Source organism: Myotis myotis, unplaced genomic scaffold (assembly GCF_014108235.1).
Source record: "Myotis myotis isolate mMyoMyo1 unplaced genomic scaffold, mMyoMyo1.p scaffold_m19_p_2, whole genome shotgun sequence".
In the NCBI taxonomy this organism is placed as follows: Eukaryota; Metazoa; Chordata; class Mammalia; order Chiroptera; family Vespertilionidae; genus Myotis; species Myotis myotis.
In genome coordinates, this window is record NW_023416324.1 from 69,665,736 (window position 1) to 69,679,062 (window position 13,327).

The window sequence follows — 13,327 nt, forward strand, 5'->3', positions numbered from 1 at the left end:
TGCCTCTCTTGACCTCTGGCCCCGCAGATTTCTGACTTGCCTTGCCTGACCCCACAATGGCGTAGGCCAATTCCTTGCAATAAATCTCTTCATATATATCTCCTACTGGTTCTCTTTCTCTGGATGATCCTTGACTGATATAGCTTCTGTGAATTGCTGATGCAAGCCCCAAGAGGAATGGGACTGCATATTCTGGCTCAACAACCACAGGCCTAATAACAGTGTTGTTTTAGGGGAAGGGGCAGGGGAGGATGGGATTCTAAAGAACGTATCTTTGGGGATGGGGATGAGGTAGGATGGAGATGGGAACTTCAGCTCCAAAACTGGATGCTTTAACCAAAGACAGGCCATGTTCCTGTACTCACCCCTATTTTCCAGTCTAGACTGAACAGTCCCTGGTGAGGACCAAGGTGACTGCTACGCCACAATGTGAACTAAACACATTTAATGTCTCTGAAGAAAGGATCCCCAGACTGCCAAGGGCGATGCAGATATTGAGCAGGGAACCCTAGTGCAGCCAATCCAGAGATGGGCCGACCAGAACCAGAACATGCTGCTGGGAAGCGGGTCAAGAAGCAGTTTTAAAACTTTTCCCCTAATGGAATACTGGTGTGACCTAGATCCCAGTACTTAAGCCATTCACAATACACTTTGCTGAAATGAAACCTGATAGGAGAGTCCACGCCACCTCCTCACTGGTCAGTGAGTGATGCCTTGATGTAGCTTGAGTTCAGTTTTTTGTTTTTTTAATATATTTTTATTGATTTCAAAGAGGAAGGAAGAGTTAGAGACAGACAGAAACAGCAGTAAGATAGAATCATTGATCGGCTGCCTCCTGCATGCCCCCCCCCCTCAGGATTGAGCCCGCAACCTGGGCATGTGCCCTGACCAGGAATTGAACTGTGACCTCCTGGTTCACAGGTCAACACTGAACCACTGAGCCACACTGGCTGTGCACAAGTTCAGTTCTAAAGTCCTGCGTATGAAACAGTCATTAGTGGCTCCAGATTGGAGATGGTATCACAGTCATACCCCTGAGCCAGGCGGTGTGTGACTGTCCCAATGAGGTCTCCATTTACCCTTCTGGAAAGTATGGGGCACCTGGATCATAATCTGTCTCTCAGGAGGTCACCCAATTACCGTCCTTACATTATCTGTGACTGGGGAACAATGACAGAGGCTCCAAGTAAAAGGGGGGAAATCAGGAAAAAATGGACTGCAAACACCTGGGAGGTGTAACCAGTGTTAGAATGCTATGCCATTTTTAAGGGGGCAGCCACATGGCTAACTTCCAGCCATTGGTAGAGCAGCTGCTGACACTTTCTGAAGCTTCCCATGGTGTCAGGAGTATTGTGATTACCTACAGCCAGATGTGCTCAGGGCCACCTCCCACATCTGGACCTCGGGGGAAATCACTTCACTTAAGTGTTTTCCTTTGCAAAAGGAGAACCCTCCCAGAACACAGTGGACAATTAAAATCCAACGTCCCTGGCTACCCCTATTTGCTCAGATGATCAAAGCATAACTTCATTCAATCCCAGGATCAAAATCTGGGATATGTGATGTAAAGACAGTAGGAGAAATCTAACCCCAACCGCTAATCCCCATCATTTAAAAACATATTCATTATCACTATTGCTAACATTTATGATGATCAGTTTCCTCATCTTAAAGTGAGGATAATAATAGTACCTACTTCACAGCCTTCTTATGAAGATTAAATAAGATAATATATGTAACGTGCTTAGAAGAGTGCCAGCACATGGCACATGCTGTGTGTGTTAAATATACACATACAGGTATACACATCCTCACGACAGGTCACAAGAGTTGTCTGGCAGAGCAGGGTGGACAGGCCCCAATTCATTCCTGCTGTGGCAGGACCATAACCTTCTTGTCCAAACTGCTAGGAAAGGATATACGAACCATGTCCAAGGGCTGGAGCAGTGCTGGCTCCAAACAGCAGTTCTGAATCATCCAGAAACTACAGGCGCTGCAGAAGAGGCTCTCCCCGTGATACAGATGGAGGCACTACAGATCAAATGGGCAGTGGGCTTTTGCCAAAGGTGGCAGGTGGATAAGCCCCTGACTCCCAGGCACACCCTGGGCCCCAGCTGTGCCATTTACCACCCAGATGGGACAAAGCGGAAGCAGACCCATGATGACTACCTGGCCCAGTGACGTAAGAGCCCCCATTTGCAACAAAGACCCCAGGCCATTTGGGAACAGGATGTGAGGACTAAGGGCAAAAGCAGAGCTTGGCATAAAATTGTAACCTGGACAGAGAAACACAAAAAGCTAAAGGGGCTCCTTCCTGGCCGGCAGAAATCTGCTTCCGAGCCAGGGAGCGAGGTGATGGAGGGTTGGAGCGCCAGGCCCGGGTGGCCTCAAACACCCAATGACTCTGCAGCTAGGAAGGAGTCGGCCCATCCTGCAGTCCCTTGCAGTGACTGGAACTGTGGGCTCCCTTTGGGGATGCTCACCAAGGGCCTCGCTGTCTGCAGGTTATGAGAGGCCCAAGGCGCAGCCCCACCAGGATCTCCCAAGAGACAGATCTCTTTCCCTCCCTCTCATGACATGAAAAAATATTCTGCATCCTCCCTTAACAAAACACTTGCTTTTCCTACCCAACAGCTCTCTGGCGGCTGCTCGCCACACTAACCAAGGGCACCAGAGATGTTAACATTTCATACGATTGCCAAACCCATGGGAAGGGCAGCAGCATCAGATCACCAGATTAGCCTCCGACAGTAAAACCTTAAAGGACGTCATGGGATTCCACACGAAGAAACACCAGTCTTCCCCCCTCAGGGAAATCGGGTTTATTTAACCTCAATCTGTTGTATGAAAGCAAAGCCCTCACAGGGCTGGGGCCCCTGCCTGCACACAGACATGACACACAGCTGGTCCAGCAGAGCCAGGAAAAGTCTACGCCTGCCCGAACCTCCAGGGCAGGATGTCGTGATCAGGAAGAGTCAGTCCACCCAGGCAAACTCCGGAGGCCAGGGCCACGCATGGACTCGCTGGCAGCATCTCCAGCCTGAACCCAGGAGTCAGGAGACATCCCACCAAGTCTTTCCAAAGGTCCTTCTGAACCAGGACTACCAGCTGAAACTGGACTCTTTCCACCATGGCTCTGGTTGCCATGGTGACATTTAGGAAGAGCTCTCACCACAAAAGGGCCAGAAATGATTCCTAGGAAATAGGGTAGTTGTCGAGCCTAGTTCAGGAGAGGCTCAGGCCCCTTATAATCAGGGCTCTTCGAGACAAGCCACAAAACCAACAGATGAGCAGCCTCTGCACCAAAAATGCACAGGACACAACCACTGGGACTACCCCACAGGACACAGTGACTCATTCCACAAGAGACGTTTTAAAAAAAGAAAAAAGAAACAAATCTTGAACAGTCAGCTGTGTAATCTGCCTGGAAGAGAAAACTCAGCTGGGGAAAGGCTTACTTGGAAATACAAAACGGTATATCCAGACCCCTCGTCTAGAGGGGTGACACTGCGGGTTGAGCAAAAAGGCTGTGCGTGTGTCTGCAAGCCCGACCCATCGGCCACAAGCTGGGGCCCAGGCAGCCTCACGGGGGGAAGGGAGCTGCCTTCGTCGTACTTGGAATGCAAGCATGCTCATCTTCTCCCATTTCCAGCGCCCAACCTCATTGCAATGAATTGAAATTCCTGATCTCTTAACCAACTCCCCCCCCCCCCCCCGAAATGCAGAGCTCCGTGAGGACAGGCAATGCACCGCCTTTCTCTCTGGATCCCGCACACTTGGCACAGGTCCCCGCCTCCTGCTGGCACTAAAGACGGGGTGTCAAAGGAATGAACAGGTAGATACATAAACCGTCATACCAGGTATGCTAATGTCATGTTTTGCTAAACGTGGGAAGGATTACCAAACAAGAGAAAGGAGACAATTAGAAAATAAAAATAAAAATACATTTCCAGATTTCTTGAATGCAACACAGCAGAGAATACAGCGCTTTTTTCAAAGTTCCCTCCTGCACAAGCAAACTTGAATGTCTGAGCTATTTGTAGGGCACGTGTGGACACCAGAGCCCTCAATTACACATCTCCTGGATTCATGAAGAGAGGACTGGACAGCTCAGCACACATCTGGGGCTGTTTAACAAGTGATTGGAAATTTCGCCTTCTGATTTCCAGTTAAATACTGGGCACAGGAAAACAAATAGCACTTGTTTTTCACTGAGCCTTGTCAGCCATCCAAACTGCAGTGCAGAGCAGAGAACTGCCTGTGGTGTGGTGGCAGGGGCCCAAAATATTTGGGACCTTCCTCCCCCTGCCCCCCAAGTTTAAGTAAAAGGAATAAACCAGATTTTGGCAACTTCAGCTTCTTCACCCATTTCTCCCCCCTTTTTCAGAAACACAAAGCTAGGTTTTAAATATTAAGCATGGTCCTGGTATTAATTTACATTTTTTCATTAGGATTAAATTTTTATTTGTTTTTAATCCAAAGCCAATAACATCAAATTTGGTTTCTCTCGGTTATTTCAACTGCCCTGCCCTGATATTTACTTGGATTTGCTGAAGAGGCAATGTTCAGATTACCATTTTTTTGTTTCTAATTAAACTGGGATATAATATCTAACGGGTGCATTATCACAAAATCAGAGTTGGAAAGCTGGAAGGGACTTTAGAGATCGGCTAGTGCCGATCTGAATCACCCAGAAACTTTGGAGAAGAAAAAACTAAGGCTCGCCCAGCCAGCGTGACTCAGTGGTTAAGCGTCAGCCTATGAAACAGGAGGTCACAGTTTGATTCCTGGTCAGGGCACATGCCCGGGTTGCAGGCTTGATCCCCAGTAGGGGGCGTGCAGGAGGCAGCTGATCGATGATTCTCATCGATGTCTCTCTCTCTCTCCCTCTCCCTTCCTCTCTAAAATCAGTAAAAATGTATTAAAAACAAACAAACTAACAAAGGCCTGAGTAGTTAAGTGATTTTGTCCAGTGATGTACTGGTATAGCTAGTTAGTGGTAGAGCCAAGACTAGTCCCCAGACCTGATACCCAAGCTAGAGTGTTATCTAGAAACAAAAGCCCAAGTTACTTCTGAGATGCCAGATAAAATACACGACACTTCGTTATATTTGAATTTCAGATAAATAAAAAATACTTTTTCAGTAAAAGTCTTCCCCAAATATCACATGGACATACTAAAAAATGGTTGATTATCTGAAATTCAAATTTAACTGGTCACCCTTTATCTTTGTTAAATCTGGAAACCCTACCTTGGAGACCAATATGCCCTACCTCTCCATCCCTCCAATCAAACACAAACATTTGTATTCATTTATTTCTGATTTTAATGATAAATGGCTGGAAAAATTAACCACAGCACAGTAATCCCAAGAGTAAATGATGTTGGAAGTTCCTGCTTATTACTTGAGACTTTCCTAATCTTTTAGATACCTTTTTTCCTTATAAGCAATTAAAGCAACTAATCCTGACACTAAGAGTCTGGCCAAGACCTCTGGACTCGAAATTTTATGTTACTAGAAGCCAGGCATTAGGGTCTCATCTTGAAAACTGCCGCTTGTCGAAGGACTTCAAGGCTGCAGGCCCTGCAGGAGACAGGGTTCATGTTCATGTTTGGAACACACACACAAAAAGGAAGGTTTTTTTCTTTTAAAAAAAACAACAAACAACAACTCTATAGGTACACAGAATAAAGTAAAAAGATTTTAGCCTGGCCGATGAGCACTGACCTATGAACCAGGAGGTCACGGTTTGATTCCTCATCCAGGTTGCAGGCTCAATCCCCAGTGGGGGGCTAGCAGGAGGCAGCTAATCAATGATTCTCTCTCATCATTGATGTTTCTATCTCTTTCTCCCTCTCCCTCCCTCTTTCTCTCTGAAATTAATAAAAATATATATTCCTTAAAGTAAAAATATTGTAAAATTTAGTTAATTTTAAAACTATCCCTTTTAAAAAGTGTGATGCGGCAAGGTTTTCTCTAACAGCTTTATTGAAATATAATTCACCCTCATTGTAATTACATAAATTACATAAACATAATAATATAATTATAATTCACCCTTACTATTCACTTTATTGAAATGTCATAATATTCACCCTTTTAAATTGTACAATGGTGTTTTAGCATATTTATAATTGTGGTAATATTCACCACTATCTAGTTCCAGACATTTTTTTCACCCCCAAAAGAAACTCGATGCCCTTCGTGGTCATTCGCCATTCTCCCCACCCACCAGCCCCTGGCAACTACTGATCTATTTTCTGTCTCTATGGATTTGACTATTTGGGACATTTTATGTAAATGGAATCATACAACATGTGGTCTTTTGTGTCTGGCTTTTTTCATTTGTAGTGTTTTCAAGGTTCATCCATGTTGTAATATGCATCACTTACTTCCTTCTCCTAATGGCCAAATAATATTCCATTGTATGAGTATACCACTTTTTTTTAATCCATTAAGTCAGTTCATAGACATTTTGGCTTGTTTTCACTTTTTGATTATTATGAATAATGCTGCTATGAACATTTGTGGACAAGTTTTGCTGTGGACATAATGTTATGTCCAACTGTTTTCCAAAGCACCATTTTATATTCCCACCAGCAGTGTATGTGGGTTCCAGTTTCCCCACATCTTCAACAACACTCGTTATTATCTGCCTTTTTTATTACAGCCATCCTAGTGGGTGTGCAGTGGCATCTCATTGTGGTTTTAAATTTGCATTTTCCTGATGACTAATGATATTGAGCATCTTATGTATTTATTTATTTATTTATTTATTTATTTATGTGTTTGTTTATTTATTGGCCATTTGTGCTTTCATTTTGGAGAAATTCAAATTGTAGCATTTTTTTTTTTAAAGAATCTAGTATTGTAGCTCTTCTCAATCTTTTCTGGCAAACTCAGATTGAAAGTTCAGACGTCTATCGCCCAGTTGACCTACCCTACTTTTTCTTCAATGTGGAAATACTTACATACGTAAAAATAAGCTTAGATGATTCTTCTAAGAGAGTTTTACTTGTAGTTTCAACCAGACAGACCGAAAGGGTAGGATTATTTTTATTTCTGATTGCACTGAGGAACAACTCTAACCTACCCAATATTCTCTGGGTCACCCCTGTGCCATGCAAAGAAAAACTAAAAGGCTATGTATGACAACTTCATCGTGTCAGAGTGTGTGTGTGTGTGAGACTATTGGAGACTCAGCCTGAAACAATCCCACTTCTGGCCACTTCCATTTCCCAGGTAACGAGAAAAACCAGATAAAGGGACTACACGTGCAGAGGAAACTCAATCCCACTTTCTCCCTACCGGCACGCTCCCGCTTGCCTGTACTGTGGAATCACAAGGAGTACTGGAGTGATTTGACAAAGAAAAAAAAAAATTTTATTAGATAGTAAGTCCTCCTTAATGTTGTTGACAATTTTTGAAAACAGAGACTTTAGGCAAAACAATGTATAATGAAACCAACTTTACCATAGGCTAATTGATATGAACAAGAGTTAAGTTCCTATGGCATATCTCTGGTTATAAACATCAACAAACTTCTAAAGACCCAAAACACTTCTAATAGTAATCACTGAAATAAGTGTGAGCTGCACATATATTTAAGAAAGGTTAATAAAAACAAGTAAGAAAAGTCATTTCCTACTTATTTCTGATCACAGTTGAGGGTGGCCAGAGCCCATGCTGGCAGTCAGGGTGCAAGGTGGGAACCCACCCTGAAGAGCGCCCTTCATCGCAGGGCCACACTCACCCACACTCACTCGACTGGGACCAGTTAGATGTGCCAATGAAACCAGTGTGCACAACTCTGGGACGTGGGAGGAAACTGGAGTCCCCAGAGAAAACCCACGCAGACACGGGGAGATGGTGCAAACTCCACACAGACAAGGCCCTGGCTGGGAATTGATTGTTTTCCCCTTTTCAACAGTTATAACAAAATGATGCCGAAGGGAACAACGTTGTTCGAGGACCTGCTAGGTAATGTTTTTAGTCAGCCTCGTGGGTGGCTGAGGCATTCTGAGTAACACAAGGCCCTGCTAACTAATTATGAAAGGTTTCCTTTTCTAATTTGGGTAGTTAAACAATGCAGACATTCAACTTAAATTAAAAAGTCACCCTGATGGGTGAGTAGATGCCATTATTTGAACTTTTCTCACCACCTTACTTAAAAAAAAAAAAATCTGTTCAAGTATTGTAACTCTCCCTAGAAAGTAAAGACAGCTTTAAGACAGCAACACAAATCCTTCAGCAGCACATCAGGAAGGAAGCAAGGGCCTCTGCACCTTAAACCCAGAGTCAAGAGACCCAGCATCTCTCCTCAGCTCCTCTAAGGTTTCTAACCTTGGAGAGGACAGTGATGGAAATAGCCAAATTTCCAAAGAGTCCATGGGTCTTCTGAGGTGTTTGGACAAAACACTTTATGCAAAATAATTTAGTTATCTCCACACTGTTACTCAACTTCTATAAACAGAACACACTGTGATTCTCTACCCAGCAGCTGAGGCCTCTGCTGCTGTGAATGCCCACTGGAAGAGTAGGCCCTGAAATTCCCTTCAGACTGCAAGAGTCCCGCCTTCCTCACTTAGCGCACTCTCAGGGGAGCTGCCCAATGCTATTTCAGATAAGGGTTAAATCTCCAACATTTACAGAGAACTCATACAACTTAACAAAAGGAAGATAAACAATCCAATCAAAAAATGGGCAAAGGACCTAAGTAGACACTTTTCGAAAGAGGACATACAGAAGGTCAAGAGACATATGAAAACATGCTCAAAGTCACTAATCATCAGAGAGATGCAAATCAAAACAACGAGATACCATCTCACACCTGTCAGACTGGCTATCATCAACAAATCAACCAATGACAAGTGCTGGCGAGGATGCGGAGAAAAAGGAACCCTTGTGCACTGCTGGTGTGAATGAGGACTGGTGCAGCCCCTGTGGAAGACAGTATGGAGCTTCCTCAAAAAATTAAAAATGGAACTCCCATTTGACCCAGTAATCCCACTTCCAGGAATATATCCCAAGAAACCAGAAACACCAATCAGAAAGGATATACGCACCCCTATGTTCATAGCAGCACAATTTACAATAGCGAAGATCTGGAAACAGCCTAAGTGCCCATCAGCAGATGAATGGATTAGAAAACTGTGGTACATCTATACAATGGAATATTATGCCGTTATAAAAAAGAAGGGACGTTTACCACTTGCAACAGCATGGATGGAACTGGAGAGCATTATGCTAAGCAAAATAAGCCAGTTGGAGAAAGTTAAGTATCACATGATCTCACTCATATGTGGGATATAATGATCAACATAATTTGATGAACAAAAATAGATCCAGAGACAAATGGCAGGGGAGATGGGGGGTTAGAGATCAACCAAAGGACTTGTATGCATGTATATTAGCATAACCAATGGACAAAGACACTGGGGTGGTGGGGGCTTGCCCTTGGGGTGGGAGTGGCAGGGGGGTGTGGTCAATCGGGAAAAAGGAGACATATGTAAAACTTTAAACAATTAAAAAAAAGAAAACGTACAGATGGGAGAGAAAGCTGTTTTCCCTAAAGAAAGCCTGCTGGACAACAGGGCCAAGTTCAGATGTCCCAGAATTTAAATCCTTGATTTCTCCCATGTTGGTACTTTTAAATTTATCCCTTGATCTGCATTCTCCTTACCGGCCCCCCCCCCATTGTTAGTGTGCCTTAAACTGATGTCCAAGAGGCAGTTCTTAATAGATCTTTAACAAAATTAAACCAGATAAGTAATAATTAAGAGTAAGATGCTTTCCCTCAGGACCCATGGCAGGGCAGGTTGAAGAAGGAATCCAGAAAGTGACCAGTCAACGATGATATAGGTGGCTCACACATTTTCTCTGGACCCACAGCCCAGAGAAACTGGAACTCCTTTGAAGGTGGGGCTGGCTTCATGATTATAAATGTAAGTTCAACATCCTTCCCAAGTGTTCCTTACTATGACAAATAATAAATAGCAACAGAGAGGGCAGGTAATGTCTCTGAAGTTACTGGTGCCAAACTCTGCAGTAAACATTTTATATCTAATCTCATTTAATCAAGATAGTAACCCCGAGACGTAGGAACTATTACCATTCCGATATTACAACTGAGGAAAGTCAGGCTAAGATTAATTAAATCATTTGCCCCAGGTTACTGCTTGGATTCAAACCAGGATAGGTAAAGCCTTTACTCATAACCTCTTCATTCCTTGCCCAGTGTGTAGCCTCAAGCTTCACGTAGCTACTGAGCACCTGAAATGCGGCTCATGTGCCTAGAAACCGTACTGCTGATTGTCGTTTACATTTAAATAGCCACACTATATTGGATAGCATAGTTCTGCATTATAAGGGCTAAATGGGACCTTGTGATCACAAGTATCTTTAATTACAAGAGACTGACAATGAATATGAAGGGAGCCAATTTACCATTTGATTTTTGTAGAGTAAGTCCTACCTGGGTTGAGTCCCAACTCTAGTCATTATTTAGGTCCCTACTTACCCTCTCTAAGTCTCAGTTCCTCCTCTGCATATGCATCTGTTAAATGAGGTTAACACCCACATCATCACAGGGTTATTGTGAGAATTGAATGAGATAAAGTATCAGAGGGCTTACTGTAATACCAAGAGCTAAACGAAGTGCTAGTGATAGCAACAACTCTGACTTTTGGCCTTTTTAATTTAGAAGTGATGAGAGTTTTAATTCCCCAAAAGGCTATAATTTAAGTTATTAGTAATTACTACGTTATAAATGTACTTTTGAGCTAAAAACTTTTTATTGTGAAATAAAGTCACATTTACAAAATTGCAAATATTGTACAAGAACTCTTATGTACCCTTAAACTAGATTCTCCGGTTCCCAACATGTTGCTATATTTGCTTTATTAGTCTATCTATACATCGGGTGCTTTTTTGAATTATTTGGACCTTTATCCCTTAATACTTAAGTGTACTATGTTTCCTAAGAAGGATAACCTCTTATATAACAATAGTTCAATTATTAAGTTCAAGCAATGTAATGCTGATACAACACTTCGATCTATAAGCCCAAGTCCAGCTTTGCCTGTTATCCCAATAACGTCCTTTAGAGCAGCAGTCGCCAACCTTTCAGACCTCATGGACTACCAGTGGTCCTCGGACCACGGGTTGGCGACCACTGCTTTAGGGCAATGGCCCCTTCCCTTCCCAAGAGGATCCAGGTCAGGATCGCCTGTGTCTTCTGAGTCTCCTTCGGTCTGGAATGGCACCTGAGCCTCTCTTTGTCTTTCATGACTCACATTTTTTAAGAGCACAGGCCAGTTATTTTGTAGAATGTCACTCAATCAGTTCTTCTGCAACGTCTCCTCCTGATTAGGTTCAATGCTACACAAGTGATGCTGTGTTTGTTCTCTGTATCACACCTGGAGGTGCACAATGCCCGTCTGCACCATGTTGATGCGATTCTGATCCCTTGGTGAAGGCACTGCTGGTATCTCCACTACATTTAGTTACTGTTTTTTCACTTGTTACTAATAAGTCCTTTCATTTGCTATTAATAAAACTTGCAAATATATTGTCCCCCACATTCCCTCCACCTCCACTGACTTAGCTTGTATTGATGATTCTTGCATAAACAACTTTTACTATGATGGTTGCAAAATGATGGTTTTCTAACTCCATCATTCCTGCTACCTTTATTGATGAGCATCCCACTATAAAGAGGATCTTCCCCCTTTTACTCATCTATTTATCTACTTATTAACTGCATTGATTATGGATTTTTCCTTTATTTGATGGGTACCACTGGATTTTTAAAAGTACTCTTCAAATACAAGTGACAAAAAACTACAGATCTAGATTAATTAATTAGGAAAAATGTATCCATATAATGCCAGAGAAACGCGATTAACTGAGGCCTCTTACTATTCTGAATGCTTGTGGGCGAGAGAGGTATAAAAAGCCGGCGGCTCTGTACTTGAGGACATTAGCCTGTAGCTCTAGCAATAGACAATGTGAGCTATCACTGTGAAGTGCAGTGTGGCTCATCATCAGACATGATATCATACCCCAAAAATCCATCCAAACAACCCATCAATTTCTCCACCACTAGCAAACTCGAATGTTCTGGCAAACTCAAAAGGACATGATTTACAAATAGTAGGTAATATTTGGATCTTTCCACAAGAGCTGGGTTCCAGCTTTTTTATAAAATACAAATGTTTTCATTGTGGAGCTCACTGTGTCACTTTCTCAACAAACAGAACCTCGTATCAGAAACGAGGCCCGTGTTACATATACAAATAGAATGGGTTTGCGCGCCGTCGGTTTGTGGTCAGAGACCACACACCCAGCGGCTATTTACAGTATTTACATTGCTCACAATGCCGCGAGGGGAGTATCAGAGCCGAGACAAAGCTCAGGCCACACAGAGTATGACCATGGGTCCCGCTCCCACGTGCAAACTGGACGTGACGCTCCATCCACAGAGACGGCATGTGAGTGGTGTTTGTTTTCTGTGGAAGCTTATCGATGTCATCCAAATATCACTAAGAGCATACTCCAAATTGAACACACTGACATTTCTGGTATTACTTCAATGAAAAAGCCTTGCGGAGTTTTAGGGTCATGACATCCTGGTGCTACGGATCTCTGTGGGGAGGCTTCAAACACTTACCAAAAAAAGTCTGGAGACGCCAACGGCAAGCCGCTCTGTCTTCAGATGCCAGACAAGGGGCTGTGGGGAGTTGAGCAGGAACACGACAGGCTTGTGGTGAATGTGCACTGAGGAGATGGGGTTCAGGTGCAGGGTGACCTAGGAAGCATGAGAAAGAGGACTCTTAGGACTGACTTTCCACTACAGTCACTTAGGACCGCATCTGCAATACTTTCCCGAAGCTCAGCATTAAGAGAAGCAAGCTGCAAGTTAGTTCAGATTCCTGCCCATGGGTAAGACATATTAGATTTGAGCAGATGATTTTGCCAATATTTGACTCTTTTTCCCTACAAAAATGACTATATCATATGATTCAACCCGCACTAATCTCAACGAAAACATGATTCAGCTCCCAGTAATAGCGGAACACAAATAAACAGAACACATTGTTTCCGAAGTTGGCAAAGGCAGAAGTTACCTTCCCTCAGGACTGCCTTATCCTGCAAGTCACATGACTGAGCTGACCCCTGGAGCCCAGAGGTGGGTCATCCCTCTGGGTTGCCAGAGAAACGACTTTCTTCTCTTCCAGGTAAGCTCCAACCTCTCTAAAGCTGAGTTCTGCCAGAGAAAAGTGTCGAAAGCTAAGGGAAAGGGGCTGCCAAGCGGAGCTGCCAGT

General features: G+C 43.4%; 1 protein-coding gene across 3 annotated transcripts in view; it reads right to left on the bottom strand.

The window, feature by feature from the left end:
* Positions 1 to 13,327, bottom strand: part of TGFBR3 (transforming growth factor beta receptor 3) — a 199,268-nt gene that overhangs the window by 60,355 nt on the left and 125,586 nt on the right. For 2 of the 3 annotated variants that reach the window (XM_036351361.1, XM_036351360.1), the window contains exon 4: positions 12,673 to 12,810. The exons of the other annotated variant lie outside the window; for it this stretch is intronic. In XM_036351361.1, the coding sequence (XP_036207254.1) occupies positions 12,673 to 12,810 (138 nt within the window). The remainder of the gene's footprint in view (positions 1 to 12,672; positions 12,811 to 13,327) is intronic. 3 annotated transcript variants of the gene reach the window in all.